This window comes from Dermacentor albipictus, chromosome 4, assembly GCF_038994185.2.
Source record: "Dermacentor albipictus isolate Rhodes 1998 colony chromosome 4, USDA_Dalb.pri_finalv2, whole genome shotgun sequence".
Lineage (NCBI taxonomy): Eukaryota > Metazoa > Arthropoda > Arachnida > Ixodida > Ixodidae > Dermacentor > Dermacentor albipictus.
The window spans coordinates 122,933,056-122,957,858 of NC_091824.1; the positions used below are offsets into that span (position 1 = coordinate 122,933,056).

Genomic DNA, 24,803 nt, shown 5'->3' on the forward strand with positions numbered 1-24,803 from the left:
AACGGTGTTTAGTTATTCTTGGCATTGCAGAAGTTTCATTCTTCTTTGTGCCGACCTTTCAATGCAAAAAAAAATAGCGCTTGGAGACAGGCAACCCATGCCTTGTGCTGGAAGCGCATGTTGTCATTCAGTCAGCAGCAAATGCTTCCTTAGAAGCTGCAGTGCCGTGCTCATTTTGCAGACAACTTCCGTAGGGGCACAGGACTTGTAATTGAGTCTTGTGTATTTGCTTTGGCACCGTCTTAGCTTATGATACATGTCATTAACGCTGTGCATTAGATCGAGAAGCTGTCAGCAAACTACGGCTTTACAAATGTGCTATGTAAGCGAACAAGCCAGATGTGAGAGCGCGGTGAAAAGCATTGGCATAGCCAGGCACTGGCGTAGCCACTTTCATGATGTTAATAAACTTGAGGAAAGCTTTCTGTTAGGCTACTTTGTACATGCTGTTAAGAATGAAAACAAGGCAAAAAAATGGGATAAAAAAGACCTACAGAAAGTCAATTTGCACATGGCAAAATATACGAAGGACGGCAGTGCTAGGCCAGGGAAGCTAAGAAACTGCCACAACAAGTAGGTGGGAGGGCAGGTAGGTGAATGGCTTCTAAATCCATGCAGAAACAGAAATAAGGAACATTAGCGGCCGCCACACCGTTCTACAAGCCAGTGAATATTAATGAGTATGACAGTGACTAATGGAAAGAAATTTCGAAGGGATACTAAATGCAAATATTAAGGTAAAGTGATAGATTAGTGCTTGAGAATCTCTAAGGCATCATTATTATAGCAAACAAAGCTTTAATAATAAAATCGAAAAATTGAAGTTAATGCGGGACATCATTAGTCTTTCCCGGGACATTCAAGTACTTGCCCGATGATGAACACACTGCTCAGTTAAATTCTCTCAGTAGTACTCAACCACTACCTGCAAAAAACATCCTTTGTATTGTATTATAAGATGAAATAAAATTCTACTTGTCCAGTTCTATTTCATATTTAGGAAAAAAACTCATTGAAATTGCCCTTGACAACGATGCGGGCGGTCGAAAGGTTTCGTTTTCGCTCAGCTCTATGCCACCCATGCTTTTGGGTTTCAGTAGTTTCATTATCACATAGTGCTGCACTGGTTGTGCTGGCTAGTGAAACTTGCACAAACTGCAAGTAGCAGAGCATTCAACTTTCATGTCACGTCACGAGATACCCGAATGATCTACACCACTTGACCAAAAAGCAGCTGCAGTGGCGAATCTACCACTCTGTCTTGGCTCGGTACCACCCTCTGTCAGGCGCTGTTCTACTCATGGACGGCAGCAAAGGGTGGTGATGGCATGTGCAACGTTGCCACTCCCTCGATTGGGTGGCGGGAGATTTGAATTTCGAAAAAGGTATTCGGACCCTTCAGGTGCAATTTTCTCGTAAACTAAGTCTTCTCTTGGCATGAAACAAGCATTGCAAAGTTTCTGGAATGGTATTTAAACAGTTCATGCCAGCTTAGTATTTGCCTTTAGTGTCCCTCTAAGAAGGTGAGTGTCATCAGCTGAGGGTTACTTACCCCGTTGTCACATGTGTTGCTTACTGCAGAGAGCCCATCCTGGCTAAACGTCTCGGTAATTTTCAGAATAGATGGTTGTCGGGAGACACGATGCTTTCCAATCTGTCATAGCTACTGGCCCTTGTTTTACTGCGAAGTAAACAATGGAGTTTTACGTGCTAAAACCACGATTTGATTGTACGGCAAAATACAGATGCCGTAATTTTCACTAAGGCTTCTAAACACTAAGCAGCCCTGCTTCTAGCTGTCTGCCTCATCAGTTGCCGAGTGTAATCAAATAACAATACGAGTCGCGTGATGGCTACGATACGAAGATCGCAAGTTCATTCCCAACGTCTCTTCAATAAAGTCGGACAGCAGGTCACCGAAAGTGAGTGAAACTTGCATCATATGATACTATCAAAGTTCTAGCGCAGGGCTTTGTTCCTGTATTCTTAAATTTGAATGATATAGCATACCCATCACACCAAAAACATGATTGAGTGATAGGCAATTTGCAAAATAGTGCCCGCCCTCTTCCATATGTAGCCGTGGCCATACCACTCCCCTGAAGATATTGCTGGAAAACAGCGGTGATCTCCACTGTTACCTGGGCTGCAACAAGTTGCGGCCTGCAAACAAGAAGACACGATAGTGTGCTGTTTTATTGTTTGGCCCCATTTTCACGCTGTTCGTTTTTCCAAGTCATGTACCAGCTAGGTCACTGACGTACGTTATACAAATGCATCAATTCGTAAACTATATTTATTTATCATCATTTTTAAAAATATCAAAGATGATAGCATAATTTGATACAAGTGGCTGCATGCCTTAGCAATGAAAAACTTTTGTCCAAAGCTAAGCAAAGTGTTTTGGCGACACAAAAATGTGCATCCTCGTTAAAGAATTGTTGACCGGGGAGTGCTAGGAGTTTGTCTTTGCGTGATGTACTACCGTTATATATATTAACAGAATGTTATGGTGCTCCCGCACCGCGGGATGCCGCGCGCAAAGGTCGGCGCCATGAAAGACGATGAAACATGTGGGCTGCATATTCTTATTCTGGCCCGCCATAAAATAGAATTGTCTATCTTATAAGACGCCCTCTTCAATCTACATTACATTTTTGTGGTGGAGGTGCGGTGTACATGCTACCATTCCCAGATCGATCACCGCCTACAAGATCAGTACGAAGTCCGGTCAAGCTGACTCCAGTTCATGTACAGATAAGCTGTTCACTTCAAGGACTCCCACCTGAGCACGAGCCTCTACCCAATCCAGTCAGAAGGATGACTACATCTGTTCCGTCTTCTTCCATAGCGGTACCAACCGAGGTCATCCTTAACCAGCTGCGAATCCCCACATCCTTCCATGGGGACTCCTTCGAGGATGTTGAGGACTGGCTCACTCACTTTGAGCGTGTCGCAGAATTCAACGGCTGGACTCCAGAGCACAAGCTACGCAATGCCTACTTTGCCCTCGAGGACTATGCGCGGACATGGTTTGAGAACCGTGAGGTGGCCCTATCGACATGGGGCGAATTCCAACGGCAGCTAATCAGCACATACGCCAGCCTTGATCGTAAGGAGCGAGCTGCACCTGCAATTCAGGCGAGAGTACAGCGGCCGAACGAAAGCATCACAATGTTTGTCGAAGATATATGCCGACTTTTTCGATGCACGGATCCATCCATGCTGGAAGAAAGGAAGCTCAGGAACTTAATGCGCGGTGTCAAGCAAGAGTTATTTGGTGGCCTAATACGCAACCCACCAAAGACCGTTGCAGTTTCTCACGGAAGCCATATCAATGGAAAAGGCACTGCAGCAGTGAACAAAGCAGTACAACTGTGACATGTCGACCTTATCGCGTGACCCTCTCGCTATACCCTTGGACAATACCGATGCCTTGCGGCAGCTCATTAGGCGGGTTGTCCGAGAAGAGCTTCAAAAGCTTCAGGTGGCTCCGGTATCGGTACCGCGAGTCGCTCTGGCTGAAGTCATCTGGGAGGAAATCAGGCAGGCAGTATGAGTCCCGGAGTGAAGCGAGACATCACAGCACGAGGTACGGTAGCCACAGCCTCGCATGTCGTATGCGGAAGCTGCGCAAAGTTCATTGTCCGCGACTTTTTACGATGTGCGTTATGTCCCGGACTTTCATGGTGTGCGCGCCATTAAACAAGTAACTGGCAAAGTCAGGACTCGCCGCATGCCATTCATGGCTGAAACACGACCACCCCGCAAAAGTGATGTATGGCGCACTGCAGACTGGCGGCCCTTGTGTTTTCTTTGCGGTGAAGCCGATCACCTCTACAGGGTGATCAGGATCACCTCCTTACAGCTGAGCTGGGCTCTGTGAATTTTCACTGAATGCACCGTGACCACACAATGGTGAACACCCCTTGGAGATTGAAGCCTACCTTGCGGACGCCAGGACCTCATTTGCCCCACGATTTCGTGTCCCCCGGTCACCGTCACCCGCCCAAAACAGGTCTTCCAGCCCCGTCTTCACGCTGAGCGCAACAAGGCGTCGCTCACCCAGCCCTGCCTTCCAGGAAAACAGTCCAGTGACCTGCAGAGGTGAGGTCCCTGACGTTGCGAACGCTGAAGATCCTCCACTAAGACGAACGCGATATGACGTAATTGAGACTCAGAAAAAGCAGTGTAGTTTGGTGTCAGTACCTTGCGACATACCTGTTACCATAGATGACCACGAAGTCACAGCGTTAATCGACATGGGTGCGGACACGTCTGTTATGAGTCAGAAGCTTGCGCTTATACTGAACAAGGTTTTGATGCAATGGACCGGGACTCAGATTCATACTGCAGGAGGGCACATCATAACTCCAATGGGCCGGTGCATGGCACGAGTCAACATTTGGGGCTTCACGTACATCGGCGATTTCATCATTTTCCTGAATGTTTAAAGGAACTTATACTCGGCATTGATTTCCTTCAGGCGAACGGTGCCATCATCGACCTGCAAGAGTCTAGAGTCGGCTTTGCTACTACCCAAGCCATAGCGAACAGCAATGACAATGACCGTGACATCGCGCTTCGCGTATCTGACGATCACGTCACGTTGCCACCCAAGAGCAGCATGCTTACCCTTGTCCCATGTGACATGGAGGACGACGCCAAAGGAATTGCTGAGGCAAACATCCCCCTGCTTCTTGAGCGCCACATTTGCATAGCCAGAGGGCTTCTTCAGGTGCGAAACAAATGTTCAGTCATCTTGCTATCAAACTGTACTGCGAGGAACTACAATCGCATTTCTTCGCGAAATCATTGATGTTACTGACATTGCCACTTTGGAAATCACATCATCTCGGCAATCTGAGTTACCCAGCCTAAAATAACGGATTCACGTTAACGCTGCTCTGCCAGACCATCAGAAAGACCGTCTACTGAGTCTCGTGAATGAATTTGCGGACTGTTTCTGAACATTGTCCGAAGTATGGCGCATGTCCATCACAAAGCACCGTATTATTACGGACGAGTCCGCACGTCCCGTTTGTCGGCATCATTACAGTGTGTCTCCAGCGGAAAAAGAAGCGATCAAGCATCAGGTGAAAGAGATGCTCCAAGATGACTTGATCCAACCATCAACAAGCCCGTGGGCCTCCCCGCTGGTGTTGGTCAGAAAGAAAGACAACACACTACGCTTCTGTGTAGGTTATAGAAAGTTGAACCGTGTCACCAAGCGCGATGTTTATCCATTGCCACGCATCGACAATGCATTGGATCGTCTACAGCATGCCAATTTCTTTTCTTCATTAGATCTTAAATCAGGGTATTGGGGAATCGAAGTCGATGAACAGGATCATGACAAAACAGCGTTTGTGACACCTGACGGGTTTTATGAGTTTAAAGTTTTCCCCTTCGCTCTCTGTTCTGCACCTGCCACCTTTCAGCAGATGATGGATACCGTGCTTGCTGAACTCAAATTGCAAACCTGCCTTGTATACTTGGACGACGACGTCATGTTCTTGAGCACGTTTGACGAACATCTTGCACGACTTGAGAGTGTCCTTGCAGCGATCTGTACTGCCGGCCTCACCATCAAGCCTGAAAAATGCTACTTCGGGTTCCTAGAGCTCAAATTTTTGGCCATGTCGTTGGTCCTAAAGGCGTCCGACCAGACCCCGACAAGTTAGCTGCCGTAGCCGAGTTTTCGCCACCCATAGACAAGAAGGCTGTCCAACGCTTCCTTGGTTTATGCGCATATTATAGGCGCTTCGTAGAGGGATTCTCGAGAATTGCTGAGCCTCTGACACGGCTCATATGCGACGATGTGCCTTTCATTTGGGCGGACGAGCAGCAGCAGTCGTTGAATGAATTCCGCAAGCGTTTGCAAGCAGCCCCAATACTTGCTCATTTCGACGAAGATGCCAGCAATACGGGTCATGGCACAGTTCTTGTGCAGTGGCAAGCTGGTGCGGAATGCCTATTACTTATGCAAGTTGCAGACTCACCAAGGCTGAGAAAAACTACTCAACCACTGAAAAAGAATGCTTAGTGGTTGTGTGGGCAATTGGTAAATTCCGACCCTACCTGTGTGGTAGACCCTTTAAGGCTGTCAGCGATCACCACGCCCTGTGCTGGCTTGCCAAACTCAAGGATCCTTCAGGCAGACTAGCCCATTGGAGCCTGCGCTTACAAGAGTACGACATTACAGTTGTCTACCGACCTGGAAGGAAGCACAGCGACGCTGACTGTTTGTCAAAGTGCACCACTCCCTACGACGTCCTCGGACCCTGACCATGGCTTGCCATTTGTCTGCGTTATCGACGCCCTAAAGATGGCTGAGCAGCAGTGCGCTGATCCTGAGCTGCTGCCGCTGATCGAGCACCTTCAAGGAGTTGAAGGTGTCTTACCCCGCTCGGTCATGCGCGGCTTATCATCATACTCTTTCCACGACAACCTCCTTTACAGGCAAAACTGCAGAAGCAGTCCAAATACGTACCTCCTTGTCGTGCTGTCAGCACTGCGCTAAGACATTTTGCAAGCCAGTTAAACCGGCTGGCTTTCTCCACCCTGTGGACCCTCAACCACTGTTCCAACAAATAAGAATGGATCTACTTGGGCCATTCCCAGTGACCTCTTTGCGCAACAAATGGATAGTCGTCGCTACTGACTACTTAACCTGGTATGCCAAAACTGAAGCTATTCTGCAAGCAAACTCGTATGAAGTACCCAAGTTCTTTGTACGCGACATTGTCCTATGACATGGTGCACCATCTGTTCTCGTCACCGACCGCGGTGCAGCATTTACAGCCGAACTTATGCAGGACGTTCTCCAGCTGGCGCATTGCTCTCACCGCAAGAGCACTGCGTATCACCCTCAAACCAATGGATTAACTAAACATCTGAACATATGCTCTCCATGTATATCGACGTAGAGCACAGGACGTGGGATAAAATTTTACCCTATGTGACCTTCACGTATAACGCTGCTGTACAGGAGACTACACAGTTTACGCCGTTCGAACTTGTATACAGGTGCCACATCGCGTCAACACTTGACACCGTGCTACCTCTGGTTGATAGTAGCCCAACCAGCTAACATGCGGAAGAGTTTGTACAAAGAGCAGAAGTAGCATGCCACCTTGCTCGGCATCGTATCCGGAGCCAACAGCATACCTACACCCTTCAATAACAACCAGAATCGACGCGACGTCCATTACAATACCGGTGCCTTCGTGTAGGTCTGGACGCCCATCCGTCGCCGTGGACTCTCGGAAAAGTTGCTCTGCCGGTATTTTGGTCCCTACAAGGTTACACGATGCCTCAGTGACGTGACCTACGAAGTCGTCCCCTGCAGTTCTGACCCCGGTTCACTCCGTCGTCGTCCTCGCGCTGAAGTTGTTCATGTAGTGCGCATGAAACCTTACTATGCGCGTACGTGAACCCCGAGATGCACCTGAGTAGCTCCATTTTCTTGTCGCTGAAAGAACTTTATCACGCGACCGAGACGGTCGCTTTTCGCATGGGGCGCATTTGACACAATTTTGTGAGGCTCCCGCACCGCGGTACAGCACGCGCAAAGGTCTGTGCCATGAAAGAAACTGAAGCGCGTGGGCTGCACATTCTTCTTCTGGCCTGCCATTAAAGAGAATCGTCTATTTTGTAAGACCCCGTCTTCAATCTACTTTACATCTTGTTGCACACTACCTTCTTTGTGCTCAAGCTCTGCCAGCTGTTTTAGAACATCCCAGTTGTGGAATTCATTTCATTTCATATGAACCATTCTTTGCTTAATCATGCAGGCACTTTGCAGTAGGTAGGTTCCTTTCTTACTTCGTTTCAGGCATATTCAATAAAAAAAATTAATCAGCCCTTCCTCTCTGTGAAGAAGGACGAGCAGTGAAGCTGTGGTGTGCTCTACCTCAATCGACGCATCTATGGAAACGTTGTTGTTGTTGTTTTTGGATACAGACAGCGAATACATCTTTTTAGTGTGCAGTGATTTATTATTGTTCTTTTATGAAGTAGCGACGTGTGCAAGTACCGCCGCATGGCAGATGGGAATTCCACAGTATTTACAACTTCACTGTGAACTACGTAATTGCGAAAAGTAGGGGAAATTAGGTATAATGTTACAGTCGTTTTAGCAGCTAATTGTCGTATAATTTGTTTCGGTATAGTTTCAGTAAAACGATTTACAGCTGTTCTCTGTAACCACACTCCCTCCGTACACGGCGATGTATTGACAGCAGACAGGAATTCTGTAACGTTTACAGCTTCACTGCGAACTAATTATGACAAGTAAATGAAACTCGGCGTAACAATAGAGTTGTCTTAGCGGCCAATTGCAGTATTTTTTCCAAGATACCTTCATTACATTGAGAGCTACCGAGCATTCGCAAGAAACTGTCGACATGATGCGTATATGGACGGACATCATCCACCTCCAGAGGGTAGCTGTATACAGCTTCTCTGTAAAAATATCTGTATGATACTGAGATAAAACAGGGATATCTCAGCACAACAGCCCGATTTGAAAATGGTTAGACCACAGTTGCACAAATACATTTCTCAAGCCAATGCTAACTAGCTTTTTCAGATGATTGGTGTGTGTGTTGTCGCCTAGCAACAACTTCTTTAGAAAAGTAAGACCATGTATGTGCGTGCCGGTTTCCATTAGGCTACAGACACAGAAATAGAATGCCACCACCAATTTGCTGCTCTCATCGCACACACTTGCATCACACACTATTGCTCACCTTACGCAAAGTTGGTGACATCCAGTGACACTCTCCAGAAACCCAAACTATGCAAGATAGCTAGCTACTTGCATAATGCTTCGCATAACATTGATGGCCATGGTGTATGGCTTCTGCATATCAAGCTTTATTTTTTCAGCAGTGGTGAGCAAAGGAAAGTGTGATAGTGTAAAGTAAAATAGAAAATCTGCAGACTTTTGCAGCCTTGCAAAATTGCAACCAAGTACCCAGGAAAGCTCTTTACATCACTCTTTTCAAACAACTGCCAGTTGGGGTGCAGTCCTCGTAGTACACCGTAGTAGCATAGAGAACACTGTTGCTCAGGTACATCTATGAACGCTGGCTCAGTCACTAGGTTCCATGACTATCGCCATCAACGCTCACTCAAGTACTTTCCAAACAGTGGAATCACTGTCTGCACTGTGGCGAAATTGTTGCTACAGCTCTGCTGACCACATGAGAAAGCACTAACACTGGCCAGGGTCTGGTGCTTATCCTGGCTTGTGCTTATTCTGGCACAGCACCCTTGAAACTGTACACTCTTGCAATGTGTGTGCTAAGTTTCACAGTGAAATATCTGCACATTCTCCTACATGGACAATTTTAGAGCCATTTTGCTACCCAAAAGGGCATTTTTCAGCTGTTTATCACTATTGTGACACGACTATAATCACTTTGGGACTTCGAGATCTTATCAGCATTCTTGACTGACAATCACCGAGGCACATCGCAATGATTATAATTTTACATTACCTTGTGGCTCTCTTATTCAGCCTACAATTTGTGGGTTTTGATTGCACGTTCTTGCAGGTTTATATTCTACCTATACAAGGTTTCTGTCTGGCTCACCTAGTAGTTACCGCATTTCACTTCTATACATGCTTAAACACATCCATAAATATAAAATGTGCAGGCAAGCATTGTCATTATTTGAAATGTTACATATTCAAAAGAAGTAAATGTATCTTGAATAGGGATGGGAGCTGTCTTTGCATATGTGTAAATATTTATTGTAAGTGTACATATGCACACATTAAAAGAATGCGTCTTCGACAGCTTGTTTTGACATGCCCACATTGCCATTAAATTTGCTTATGGCCAGATGTTATTTATACGCCACTGATAGAAGACAGTAACCTCAAAACAGCAAACCATTACTCCACAATGAAACTCTTGAAAGGAAGACTGATTTGTGTACTCACTCAGTCAGTGTTTTAATTTATAGTTCTTTTTGTTGCACTTTCTTCCTGCAGTACCTCATCTTTGACACGCAGCTTATGATTGGGGGGCGGCACAAGTACTCCATCACGCCGGAGGAGTACATATTTGCAGCCCTGACACTCTACATGGATGTCATCACACTCTTCCTCTACATCCTGGAAATTGTGAGCCGTGCCAGTGGCGACAGGCGGGGTTCCTCCAGCTATGTCTGACATCATTTTTGTTGTCTCCTGCCGTGTCGGCTTTCTTCGTTACATTCCTGTGCCGAGCGAGTGGCTGCGACATCTGATGGTGCAAAACTGCGCACAAAAATGCCTGTTTTTCTTTTACATTCACGGCAAAGTACCACCTTTTTCTTTCTTTCGTCTTCTTTGTCTTTTTAGCTGTTAACCATCTCTCATCTTTGTCCTTCTACCCATACAAACGTGTACAGGTGACATGATGTACAGAGTAGAGATTTGGTATTTAACAGTACAGTGGCACAAGTTGAGCCGGCGAGTAGAATGCAGACCTTGCCTTTTTCTTGGACAATTAAAGCCTGTCTTTTAAATGTATAGCCTATTGATGGTGTAGAAGCAGGGCCAATGTTAACTCAAGAATAATTGTGATCCTACTGCTGACATGAATATGCAACAACTCCAGAACCAGCAAGCTGTGTTGAATAAGTCTTTGGGTGTTTTTACATCGTGTTTTGTTGCGCTTGTTCTAGTAGGCCTACCCATGTTGTTGCACAGCAGAAAGAAAATGTGAACCTCTTTTCACGGCTGTTTTATTAAAGGCAATCATGTGGTAAAGTGCTAATGTTTGCCAAGATGTCCACAGTGTTGTTGGTCTTGTCGCCATTTCACAAGTTTTTAGGATCCAATCGATTTGGCTTGCTCATTGCTGCTCCATTATGCTGTTTCATTGCAACCATGTGCATAGCTTTCCTGATGCACGGCTTAATATTTATAATGTCCATGTTAAACTTGGTCTTCTCACTTTTGCACTATGCTGATGTGGCTTGTAAACAGCAAGTTTGCTTAAAATTTCTGCTGGAGTTATAGTTCCTGACTATCTCAGACATGTTCAGTGTGACAGCTGAAACTTCATGTGAATAAAGCAAGTATGTAATAATATGAACCATTCTAGCTCTCATGCAGAAAGGCTTGTAGTTTTCAACTGCATCAGGAGTTGGCAAAATATAGCCATTCTGTTTCTGCATATCATGTTTGCCATTTGGCTTTAATTATACTGCACTGCTAGCTGAATTACAGTGCAAAGATAGATGTCAAAGTTTTAACAAAATGCCACTGCTGTAATCGTAATAAAGGGACACTAAGGAGAATTGAGCCATATCTGTAAAGTACATTTTGTGAACTGTAAACGATTCATTCTTGCCTGAAGTGAAGGCTCAGTGCACATGAAAAAGACTCAAAAAGGAAATAGGAATGGCAGCACATTGAAAGTCTGACATCAGCTCTATGTGACATCATAAGCTTTGAGAGCATCTGCTCGTGCCTCATTGTTGCTAAAAAAAAAAAAAAGATTGCTGTTTCCATGACACTGCAATTAACTTTTCACAATCGCGACTTGGGCGCAAGGTCTTTAGGAAGGCAAGTTGGGCCATTTCTCCTTCATTTCCCTTGTTTCTAATAAATTTTTTTCTGCCCTAGAAATGCTGATAGAGTATTAAATGAGTAATCCATCCATCTAAACTATTTTACCAATTCTGTTTAGTGTTCATTTAAAATAAGTCTCATATCACATGCTTGGCAAGTGAATTTGTTAACATGGAATGTTTCTTGGATCCAACACCTGAGGAAGCAGCAGCGTGGCCCATGGTGTCACCTTTGGCATTGACCTATCTTGGCCATTGGGTTATTGTGTGAACCTGCTATGTATATCGATCAAACATAATGGCTTTGTAAAGTATGTTAGAAAAGCTACTGACTGTTAGTCAGCTTTTCTTTGTATAGAGAGAGAAATGTTTTATTGTATATTGCTCAGTTTCTTATTGAACACTACCGTCAATTAGTGAGAGGGTGTAACAATCCATCAAAAATCGGCTTGAAGTTGGTAGATGATTATACAAGGTGCTTTCTGTAGCACCAGGTCAGCAATAAGCATAATGTTGCAACTTTTCATTATTTATGTTTGATATTTCAATGCTGTAATTTTTGAAAGTTTGATTTTAATATTTGCAGTGAATAAATTTTCTATTTAAATGGTTAACCACTGAGCTTTATGTAGAAGTAAGCCGTTTGCTAAATGGGTCTCATACATTCCTTTGAGTGTCTGTGCTTTTTTTTTTCATACCTACGCACATTCTTTGCAATAAGTTTAGCATGTTCAGTCTCTGTTCATGTTTCTCTGCACAGAGATTTTCTTTCTTTAGCTTACACTTTTGTTTATTCAAGGTGAGGCTAGTTCACAAGTTACTGAGGCTAATTGTCTAGTCACCCATTTTTGTATGCATGCCTGGTGACCTTTTATAATAATATCAGAGGTGCCACAAGATGACTATTTACCAGATCCGTGTGAGTAATGCATTTCTTTTGTATTGCCATTTAAAATGAGCTCCTAGCTGTTTGTCGCAACGTTTGCACCTTAATGCGCCATGCCCAAGCAACAGGAAAGTTCCATTGCACATCAGATCTTGTGCATACCTACTACTTACTTGGTGCTTGTTCTCTCGTGACAAACGTTGAACAGACAGCGGTGTGATATAGCCAGGTTGCTTACACATATGTCAATCTAGCCCAGATCGCATTCACATTATTTCGTGGTCCCATGTGTGTCCCATGTACATATGTTTTTCCTGGATATAGTGTATATGCACCTCTTCGCGCTGGCAGCTGGTAGATCAATACAGTTCACTTGCAACTAATCGTTTGTGATTGCAGCTCCGTTGTACACAGCCGTAGCTCAGTCGTCAGTGTATCGTGTTGCTGGCAAATAAAGATTCTACTTTAACTGTTGATGGCAATTTCATTCATGTCGCAAGACTGAGCATGGCTAAATTGAATGGTGCCATTTAAATTCCTATTTTTGTAGCCGAGATTCACCTCTACACGCAGTTTCCCATGTGAGATGGGTTGGGTGCTGGCCATGTGCCGACTATGAATACAGCATTAGTCAAGTTTAGTTTATTGGCTATCTTTCAATAAGCCACCTAGATGTGAAGATTCTCCGTTAGCTTTGTGTATGTAGGCAAGAACAGAGCCATAGTATTTCACTTTCGTTCTGTTCCCTGGTGGATCCTGGAATGAGTGAAGGGGTGATGGGGTGCTCTGGATCTACTAGTGAGGATGGAAAGACTCCTTTCATCCAGGCAACTGCAAGCACACTGCGAATTGCTTTTAACAAATGATACTGTGCATATCAATCCTTGTCACATTGCCAAGAACTGATTTACCTTCCTTGAGTTAGCATTTCACACTGTACCATGCAGCTGTTTATATTTGCTGCCTTCATACATGCTCGGAAATGTGCTGTCAGAAGCTACTTTATCATTCCGTAGAACAGGAAGAGTGCTGCAAGGTTGTGTAACCAGACAAACATGCCTAAATCAAGTGTTTATGCACAATAAAAAATTATCCACAATCCATACAAATTAACGAATATGCTGAACTGAGAAAGAATGTCCTTTTTGCACTTCAGGTAGAGTTGATGGCAGCAATCTGACGACGACGGTTCTTCACCTGAGCCTCTCGGGAGAAGGTGTGGTTTTCCCCTATAGAAAAATGAAAAAAAGCAGTGCACATTGGCCAAAAATGGGGAACAATTAGAAGCAAACGACCCTTTCCTATGCAAGACAAGGGACACAGTCCACCGGCACACTTTTTATTGGCGGCTAGCTTAAACAGGCGAGCTTAAACTTCTAGCGCACATATGGAGGATTCGCTTTTTACACAGTTACAAGTGGCTGTTTCTCTCTCTCTCTTTTCGCCAACTTTTACGTGGAGAGGCAGCAGTGCTATAACGCCGAGTGTTTTACCGGAGCGTAGCCGGAGACTGTGGCTCCAGCGCAGTTATCGGCGCTTCTAGTGAGCATGCGCAGCGACTTCCACTCTGATCGCAGGGCGCTTTTTTCTTAGCGAATCCTCCTGGAGTTTCCCGACTATAGCTCCTGATGCATGCTGCTGCTTTTTTGCCGAATACAAAAGAAAAATCATATAGACAAAAAATATAATATAAACTACACAAATAATAACATAGTCAACTTTATCCCTTTGTCTCTTGAACCCGTACTCATCTCGGCACACTCTGTCCTCGCCATTCTTCCCCCGACGAACATAACCTTCGTCCTCGTGACATATCACTGCGTCGACATCTCGCAGTCTGCGTTCTCATGAACTGCAGTTTGCATTTCCGCTTAGATGGTGAACGTTGCAGCGCATAAACATTGTATCACATCATACAATTGTGACTGGTGCGGAGCCGTTGTGACTATACGCATCGCATTTACTGTTATAGTCCATTTAAATAACCATTCCACACAAATTTCAACACGTGCACTTTTACACCCACGCAGGTTTTGAAAACTGCACATGCGCTTGCTGGAGCGCAAAAGCTCGAGCCCGCACACCTTGCTTTTGCCGCACCTCGCGAGGAATGGCGGCTTCGACCCACAAGACGCGCGCCCAAATGGCGCCCACTGGGCTCGCGATTTTCGCCTGGGTAGACATCGTTTCGCACTTTTCTGAGGCAGCCAGAGCATCGTTGTCTGGAGCAGGTATCTCTGCTCGCGTCACGCTTCGACGCGTGTGATCTGCACCGCACCATGTGCGCATGCGTAGGCGCGTTGGCGCGAGCGGTCGCGCGCCGGCAAGCGCACATGTAGTTTTTAAGAGGAAGCTTTAGCTTGTGTGCTCTTATCTAAATACATGTAAAAGAATTCTTTTTCGGCAACCAGTGCACCAAATTTGGCGAAGTTTGTCGCATTTAAAAGACAAATATAAAATCTAGTGACTGTTGCTTTCGAATTTCCTATTTAGGTCGTAAAATAGGCGTAAATCGAACATTTTCAGAAAACAAAACTGCCAAGTATACAGCTCTATAACTCGGCAATGAAAAATGATACCACAATTCTGTGAATTGCATCTAATGGTATATTGTTACGGGGATGTTGGGAGTATAAGACTGTGTTTACAGTGCATATACAAGCAGAGTCATTGGGGTTAAAAATGGCTGACTAGTAACAACACGCAGCAGCCAGCCGTGTCGCGATCTTCTTCTTCCTCTCTCTCTTCATTCATCCTTCCGTAACAATATCTAAAGCGGAAAAAATTGTTATATATTACACATGAATCTAAAAATAATGGAGTAATATTGAAATGCAGCTTTTGCAGAACCTTCGTACACAACGTAACGAATTTATGTACGATATAAATTGACATATTGAATTTTTCCGCTTTGAATGATCTAATGGACGCCGTTGACAGAAACGAGGTATATGTTCTTGATGCAGAGCTATTAATTTGTAAACTTCGTGCTTCTATTTTTTTCGAACTTTTGGATTTTTGAAAATGTTTTTGACAAAATTCAAGCACTAAATCGAAATTCCGCTCCCCACAGTCACTAGAATTTAACTTTCTCTCTAAAATGCAACACATTTAATTGAAATTGGTCCAGAGGTTATCTCAGAAAAGCGTTTTTGCGTTTTACATGTAATTGAATTGGCCGCGTTGGAGTTGGGCCCGAGCTAAAACCAGTGGCCCCCTAGATATCAGCGTCTATGCTTGATCTGTGATACTTTCCTGCGTCGTGGTAGGTGTAAACAGAACCTTGTGTGATAAAAATGCGCCCTATTTTTACCCAGATAAGTATAAACGTAAGGTATGTTATATGCTTTCCAGTGACATGGCGAGTGGTGCTTTTATGAAGGTGTTTATAGATACACTACACTCTTAAAAACGTTCTTTGTCCATTGGGGTTTATGTTGTCCCACAACGATAATCGTTATCTCGCCCGCATTTCCTTTCTTTAACGCTGCCAGCCCAGTACTTTCAGGTCACGAACGGCACGCGCATTATCGGCGTGACATAGCATTCTCGTCCAGAAAGTAGCGAGGGAATATTTTTCAAGAAAGGAAACGCAAACAAGGCAGATATGACAGATTATCGTTGTAGGCCAAGTTAATCCTCAAAACGTGCAAACTCTTTTAAGAGTGTACTTAGACCAAATTTGGTCTGAAACTTACTGCTATGCAGCACCCCACGCAGCGTCCCGGCAGTAAAACCATAAATCTATAGTGCTTGTTCCAGGACGACCCAGCGTGCCCCTAGCGGGTTTACCGCTGCCTCATTGAAATCCGGCGAGCTTCGTGCCTACTGTGCAATTCAATGTTGGAAGACGCATTGGCTTTACGCCGGGAAACTCCTCAAGACGCTGGTTCTTGCAGTATGGTTAGATCACGCCACGGTCATTCAATACTGATCCCGCTTAAGTCACTTTTTTGGATACAACATACTGTGTCCGATGTAGGGACTCTAATATTCAAAAAAGAAAAAAAAAAGAACGCCCTCATTCAGTGGCGTAGCTAGGTCGTCTGGCACCCGGGGCCCATAGGTCTTCTGTCACCCCCCTCCCCGGGTGTAGCCGGCGGAAAGAGGGGTGTCTTCAGACGTATATGACACCCCCCCCCCCTCACTGGCTCCTTGCACCCGGGGCCCACGGCCCCCCGGCCCCCCCTGTTGCTACGCCACTGCCCTCATTCGTAGTGAATGAATGGACAAAACTTTTATTTGAAATCACTGGCTGGCGGTTTCTTCAGTTGCGGGGGTACGCAATGGCAGTTAGTCGGCCCGGAGTCCCAGAAGTGCTCGTCCAGGTCGGAGCTGAGCAGTGTGGATTCGTAATGATGACGTGGTGATATATGGATGCTTTCAGGCTTATGGAGTGTTGTGTTGGCGTTTGTGTAAGGTAGTGTTGACTCAGGGTAAATGTAATGGTAAATAAATGTCTTGGAGGTGGGCCGTTGTCTTGCACTGCAATCAAAACAGAGAGCTACTGCTGATGATGAACCCATTTGCCGATTATGGCTTTTTTTATTAATTTGAGCTTGTCGACATTTTAAGATGAGCAGGGTGCGTTTTCCAACGTACCTCATCGGCGGCACCATCGCTCAGGTAGCTGTGCGCCTTGTCCTCACGCCATCCTGTATCACCGACGTGACGTTTCGCCTGACGCCGTCGAGGAAACTGGTGAACCGATCTGGAAATAGCGCCACGGTTACGTGCCAAGATAAGCCTACGTACAGCTAAGTACTTTTGGCCCACCACAAACAAACAAGCAACATGATTGCGAGCAGTTTTGCAGCAGGTGATTCCAGGAAGACGTCATTTATTAGCGAAGTCATTTTATTATTATTTCGCTGTATATTTCGGAACCCCTTTAAGCTTATCTCGTGCTTTCGGCCCGCGTTTAGTGACCATTGCTTTTAAATGAAGCAGTTTGCCCGAATAACGTCATGACAATTCACTTTCAGCCTCGTATCCAAAACTACAAACACAATGCGTGCCGCGGAATTCCCATTAACTTTGTTCTACAACATATGGCATAAAGCTTGCTCGCTGTGCCCATTCCATCTCCGAATAGAAAATTCTGTTTATTTAGGCGCAATTGCAAGAAAAGTAGGAAGATACCTATAAAGAAAGGGGTCAGACAAGGAGACACAATCTCTCCAATGTTATTCACTGCGTGCTTGAAAGAAATATTCAAGTTACGAAATTGGGAAGGCTTAGGAGTAAGGATCGACGGCGAATACATTAGCAACCTTCGGTTTGCCGATGACTGTTCTATTCAGCAACACTGTGGACGAGCTACAACAAATTATTGATGTCCTTAACAAAGAGAGTGTAAGAGATGGGTTGAATATTATTATGCAGAAGACAAAAATAATGATGAATAACCGGGCAAAAGAACAAGTGTTCGGGATCGCCAGTCAGCCTCTAGAGTCAGTGAAAGAGTACGTTTACCTAGGTCAATTAGTCACAGGATACCCTGATCATGCGAAGGAAATTCACAGAAGCATAAAAATGGGTTGGATCGCAAACGGCAGACATTGTCAGCTCCTGACGGGAAGCTTACCATTATCATTGAAAAGGAAGGTGTATAATCAGTGAATTTTACCGTTGCTGAGATATGGGGCAGAGACTTGGAGACTGACAAAGAACCTTGAGGACAAGTTAAGGACCCCACAAAGAGCGATGGAACGAAGAATGCTAGGCATAACCTTGAAAGACCGAAATAGAGCGGTTTGGATCAGAAAGCAAACGGGTATAGCTGATACTCTAATTGACATTAAGAGAAAAAAATGTCGCAGGGCAGCTCATGTAATGCACAGGTTACATAACCATTGGACCATTAGCGTTACAGAATGGGTACCAAGAGAAGGGAAGCGCAGTATACAGGACGGCAGAAGACTAGGTGGTGCGACGAAATTGGGAAATTCGCAGGTGCTAGTTGGAATGGGTTGGTGCAGGATAAGGGTAATTGGAGGTCGCAGGGAGAGGCCTTCGTCCTGCCGTGGACATAAAATAGGCTGATAATAAGATTCATGCTCTGGTTAAAATGCATGTACACGTACGAGTGGCTGCGCGTGTCTGTCTATTTTAGTTGTTGCAGCCCGTGTTGACGTGCATATGGCTTTAAAGTGGTGGCTTCTTTCCTTCTTCTTCTTCTTTTCCTGTTCGGTATATAGCACAATATAAGGCAATAACAGGCTTTCCGAACATGACCATCGCGGCTGCTACGTCTCACATAGGTAACGCGCGCGGTTAACAAGGCTGTTCGAAACAACGCGCATTTTCGACCGTTGTATGTCAGTCACGGGACACGCATTTTTCTCTGGTGTGCACGCCGCATGCATGTAGTCAGCTTTTGTCCCCCATGCCCACCTGGGGGAACCTAAACGTTGTGAATTCCACTCGGGCTGAAGTCGCCCACTCACCGATTCGCTCTTGCGTGTCTTGGCAGAATATGCGCAGTGAAATTCACATGAAATCTATTGCATATATCATATGCACAAGGGACACTTTTACGCGAGCGGCCTGTCCCGAATGCTTACTCATGGCGCCGGAGATGTCGTCGGACATTCGGCCGAAGACCAAGTTGAAGGCCTGCTCCACATTGCCCTCCAACGTTTTGTTGAGGACTCCCTGCCAGAAGCGAGTGTCGATCAGGCCGCCGGCTGGCTGGTCCTGGCGCTGCAGCGCGCTCCTGGCGCGAACTTCAGTGACGAGCACTGCGGAGAGCAGCGTCAGCAGCAAAACGAGCGCGCAGGACCTTCCGTGTTTGTGAGAGACCATGATGGATGCCCCAAGCCTGCGCACGCGAGAGAGTGACGTGCACGCAGTGTCGTACACTCAGTGGATCCGCTACGTCCTGAGCAAGCGCGTAGCCAGGATTCTTTTTTTTTTTTTTAAGGGACGGAGCCGGGAGGGCTAAGCTGCATTTCGGGGTTGGGGTTGGGGACTGAGGTTTCATAATTGGCCGTTAAGTTTCCCATGCTTGGTGCATAATAACAGAACTATTGCCTAAAAGCGCCTTGTTTTTCTTCTTTTCGCCGTCCATGTCGTGCGCTTGGCCTGCCGTACCAACTAGCTCGGATCCAGACCCTTGTTCAACATTACCTTGAGCAAGCCCTTGGTCTGCGTGAAGACGTCTACCATCTTGTACATCGTGTCTAAGACGGGTGTTGAAAGGATATGCGCCTTTATTTATAGGCTGCGTGCCAGGTATAAAAAGGAGCAGGACGCCGGCCAGAAAAATTTCGGGGTTGAGGGGCCTGACACCCGGTAGCCCCCCGCACCCCTTTGCCTACGCCACTGGTCCTGAGGCATGGAGGCGCCCGGGATTGGTCTTCCTGTCTTTTACGTTGTGTGAGGGAACGCATACCTTGGAAAAAAAAAAGTTTAGTACGCACGTATCGATTGTCCCCAAACAATAACAATCTTTCTTGCTTGTGCTTCCTTTCTTTAAACCTCCGCGCTCGCTCCTTTCCTGTCAAGAATGCTGTGTCACGCGTGTACGCACATGCCGTATATTACGATTATTTTTTTTGAGACAATATAAGGCCCAAAAGTTGCTAACACTTCTTAGAGTATGTTTGTTCTGGCTTTACAAAGAAACAAACTTAGAAAAAGTATACCCCGATTCACCATAATGTGGCTGTGCAGGCTTTATGGAAACTGCGAGCGGTTTTCAGCCATTCGAGACTGCTCGAGCCAGTACAGGCGATGTCCTGACGTAGAGGGACACTCTGCGCGCGACCATTTCATGCTCGCGCTCCCTCACCTGATGACGCTAGCTGTGTATATGCCTTCCAAGTTCCACTTCAGGGGGCTGTACCAAGTATTAGGGACGTGAGAGGCACGTGTATCGGTGGGATCGAGGAATTCCGGAGTAATTTTGACCACCTACAGGTTTTATTGCGGTAGCAGTTATATGGACGCTCGAGTTGTGCCGGAGCCGTCGTGCGGTCGTGTTATTGAGCGGATGTTCAGCTTCAGAGTCAACCTTTACTCGATGCTGTACTCAGTCTGCAATAATACCTTGCTTCTCCGTCCTCCATGTCAACGTATTTAATGCACACGTCCGCTTTGTCTTAGTGGTTTTGGCGCGTAAAACATCAGAATTGAATTTTCTTTTTCTTAGTGACGTTGCCTGGGCCGACTAAAAGAGCGCATTTCTGTGTCTTATGTGTAAAGAAAAGAAGAAAAAACGGAAAGCGCATTAGGAACCCGGACGTCCAAATACTTATGCCTGCACCTGCATTCTGAAAACAAAGGGAATGAAGGAAAGTCCGTTTTATGAATAGGTGTTTGTTCCATGTTCCAACACATCTTCAGAGTGTTGTGCTTTTACAGCCTAAAAAGTTTACCCTTTGGGGGCGTACCTTGTCCCCGTACGACAATCGTCATCTGTCTTACTTGTGTTTCCTTTCTTGAAAACAGCACTTACTACTTTCCTGTCAAGAATGCTATGTCACTTTGACAACTGGCATACTGTTCGTGACCTAGAGCTATACGGGCACGCAGCGTTAAAGATAAGAAAGAAACGCAAAAGAGATGAGGGTTATTGTTTGGGGGACAAAAACCCCAAAGGTTGTAAATTTTTGTTGTAATCTGGAAACAAAGGGAGTGCCGAAAACTCCTTTCGGATAATAGGTGCTTGTTTCATGTTTGACTCTATTTTCAGTATTGTTGCGCATCTAGGTGGAGTACATTCGTTATGCTTGCAGTGATTCTTCGAAGCAGAGAGGACGGTGATACGAAAATTGATATATATATATATATATATATATATATATATATATATATATATATATATATATATATATATATATATATATATATATATATATATATATATTGAAGTAGACGCGCGTATGAAGCGGTTTATTGACGTTTCGGCCGAGGTCCGGCCTTCATCAGAATACATTGCATGGTGTCAGTACAGTTAATATACATGTGCCTATCAACCAAATGAAACGTCAATAAACCGCTTCATACGCGCGTCTACTTCACTGTGAATATTTACCCGGACCCGGAACTGCTTTTTTCTGGTGTATATATATCATGATATCATATATATCATGAATCATGGTATATCATATCAGTCAATCAATGATATAATGTCATGTTTTATTGCGATAGCAGTTATATGGACACTCCAGGCGCATTTCTGCCGTCGGCGTCGCTGTCGCCGTGAGGTTCCGTATGAGTGAAAGCGTGTGAGGGTGAGCTGGCGAACGCGGTTCAACCTCGCGTGCGCGAGCGAGGAACGCGGCCCGGGTGCGTGCCCTCTCCTGTAGCGCGCGAGGCGGGGGGTCAGGCGAGGGAGGAGGAGCGTTCTTCTCCGGCGGCTGCTGCCTCGATGTCCTCCTCTCCCGCTGCTCCGTACAGAGTGGAGGCAACCGCGGCGTCTACTACGGCGTTGGCCACGCGAATCGCGGACGCGTTGCCGGCGCTCGTGTGCCTTGAAAGTGATCTGCAACGTGGCCAAACCAGCATGTTTCTTTATGGCCAAAGTGCGCGCCCGCGCGGGTCTCATCTTCGAAGCGATCTGCGATGTTTGCAGAGTGCGCGTAGTGCCGATATATTCGTATGCGCTGTGCTTTCGACGTTTCGTTCACGTTGAAGCGAGAGATGCATGAAGGTCAATTCGCCAAGCTGCTACCGCGATTCCTCACTCCAGAATTATGATAGCGAGTTTCCGCGCTCATCGAGCGAGATGTGTTCATGTTTACCTGTGCGTGCTTGACACCGTGCTGGTTAATTTAGTTAAAACATGTTGGCGGGCTAGTTGGTTTAAGTCCATGATAGAATGTGTAAGCGCGACTGAACAAGGACGTAGAAAGAAGGAGGCACATAATCACAGCGCTGTCTCTGTGTTCCTGTTTCTTCCTACGTCCTCGTTGAGTCACGCTTACAAATTCCATCATTGTTAATTTAGTTAGCAAGCGAATGTTTAAAAGTTTATATCGCCGATAAAACTACTATCCTTACTTCGCACAGCTATCTACGAATTTGCTATCGCAATCGGTGCTTCGCCTTTCGGGCGGAACTGCGAATTTTTTGCTGAACTCCTTCTTTTCTCAAGAGTTCATGGAACATAATTGCAGTTCTCAGCCTTCGTGGTTCTTCTCAGGCATTCTTTCCCACTCATCGTTGTCCTATCTGGATGACTCCGTTTATTTACCCCGCTCTCGTACTAAATGAAGCGAATTCACGCCTCAAGATATATGCATATCTACCATGGCGATGCGTGTCGTTATGTGGACCTTCTCGATATAATGCCGCTAATGGTCGGTATGAACGCTAGCGTGCATTTATGCCCGCGCAATCTTATAAAAGCTTTTCACGATATTCGATTATTTAACGCAACGTGCTGGACCAATCATGATTAGAGTTCGTAGAACTTTGTGGCGTTGGTGTTTACCAAGAAGGCCGCGAGTGCCCATTATTTTCCACGCAGAGTGCGCATATCTTGAAGAAACTTAACAGTGAATTAGTCTAAAGCGCTTGGTTCCTCATTGAATACTCCTGCTGAATTTCTTCAAATGAAACAAGGGCGTTTATTACCGAAAAATATATGAACAAATCCCCCTATATGGACAGCATGGATTTGCGAGGGATTGTCGCTTATTTGTTCCGTTTTTGTTCACTACTAGTAATGACCCATGAAAGTTGCCAGACTAAGTTTTCATTTATTTTCGAACGCGATACAATTGTCTATTTTTTTAACAATACACGAGGTGACCATTTTTATGTATTCTGGAATGTTCAGATTTCGCCTGTCGCTAGATAACGAAATTTTAGTCCTATATAGCCGGATTATTCAGAGAAGTCGAGATTACTTATACGAGAAATCGAAATACATATTCAACTAGTTAAAAGTCGCTAATTAACTTCTTATTTGATTGCATTACGGCACGTATTGCAATTTGCAAATTGTAGCCGGCAAGTTCCAGTTCAAAGACAAAGATTATGCCATCTGCGACAGGCGATTTTTGAATATTCCGGGAAATTTAAAAATGATCACCCCGTATAATCAATTAACTAGTCCAGACTAACACGTACGTTTCTGTAATGTATAGCGTCACGATTTGGTGCAGAAATACCTACGTAACGCACCGCCTGTCGCAGCGCTTGTCTTCGTCGTTCTCTTTGGTCCCCCTGTAAATGCATACGTGCTGTAAGTGATGTTTGCTTCTTTTTAAAACCTTTCAGGCATACCTTGCATGCATCTGCTCACAGTATAAGACATTGGCTCTTTCTTTTAAATCTACCAGTCTATAGCAGAACGTAGTACTGATTTCTACATGTAGCGCGTCACCTTAAAATTTCTGCCGCGAGTTCCCAGTTCGATATTGTTCGCATTTCGGCGACGACACGTAAACGAGAAAAAAACATAACATAGGGCTATTCTTTTTCGACGCCTGAGCACGCACCCAGGGAACGGCCTAATGTGGCTCGTAAATGTGCGGCGATCATCCACTACGTAGAAAGAGCACGGCAACTCACCTGGTGTGGGGAGTGGCCGCTGCTTGCTTGCTCTATCGCGACAACAATAGCACACGCTCAGATCGAATCTGGAACGCATGTCGGATGGGCGTCCCTTTTATATGTGTACGCTCGCTTGCAGAAGATGAGTCCCCACGCTTCATTGGACCTAGCTGTCGATGCCTTGTGTCTGTCTCCCCTCCCAGGCGAGAGCGTAGCCCCAAGGACAAAGTCTCGGGTTCGCTTCAACACTGCGCGAGTAGCGACGGCGCCGATGAGTGCGTCATCATGTGTGCGCGCGCTCTCTCTCTCTCTCTCTCGCACGCGCGTTTCCTCCGAGACAAGGCTTCCGTCGTGTTTGACATCCACTGTTTACTTTCCTCGAAAAAGGCACACACGACTACGGCTGTAAACGCGTGTTAAAAGACCAGTAGCCAGCGATGAGTGTGCCAACGACGCAGCCGTGACGAGTTCCTGGCATCCATGAGAACACGTATAAAGGAGCGCTCTCACCAAATCGAACGATTGCGCGGTCTGTTCATATGAGTGCGTATTTTCATTTCGAAATGAGGTCCCATTGTTTCCCTGAGCTGTGTTCTCGCCCGTACAAGGACTAAGGTCACATCCTTAATTGTGTTGCCAAGGAAGAGGGAGAAAAATGTGGAAACCAATGAGTGCTCGCGGTGGCATTGGATTAATCATTGGATTAAGTGTTACACTAAGACATATAGCCTTCGACAAACATTTTATTCTGACAGAGGCTGCTTTTCGGCTGTATCTCCATGAGGTCGTTGATGTAATGACAATAAAATGTGTGAACTGACTCGGGCTAACGTAA

The 24,803-nt window shown here is 45.5% G+C and overlaps 1 protein-coding gene and 1 long non-coding RNA gene across 5 annotated transcripts in view; one reads left to right on the forward strand and one right to left on the reverse strand.

Annotated features, from left to right (window-relative positions):
- The window catches only part of Lfg (lifeguard), a 28,970-nt gene extending 16,036 nt beyond the window's left edge, over positions 1–12,934 (forward strand). For 3 of the 4 annotated variants that reach the window (XM_065451380.2, XM_065451381.1, XM_065451382.1), the window contains exon 11: positions 10,007–12,934. In XM_065451380.2, coding sequence (XP_065307452.1) covers positions 10,007–10,186 — 180 coding nt within the window. In that variant the 3' untranslated portion in view covers positions 10,187–12,934. The remainder of the gene's footprint in view (positions 1–10,006) is intronic. The other variant, XM_065451383.2, reaches the window with a different exon arrangement.
- A 584-nt stretch (positions 12,935–13,518) lies between these two features.
- LOC135917785 (uncharacterized) lies at positions 13,519–24,166 on the reverse strand. Its single transcript, XR_011514078.1, has 4 exons — positions 23,987–24,166; positions 19,027–19,283; positions 17,063–17,171; positions 13,519–13,689 (listed from the first exon to the last, which is right to left on the reverse strand). It is a non-coding gene; the product is annotated as an uncharacterized lncRNA (long non-coding RNA).
- Between the last annotated feature and the right edge of the window lie 637 nt (positions 24,167–24,803).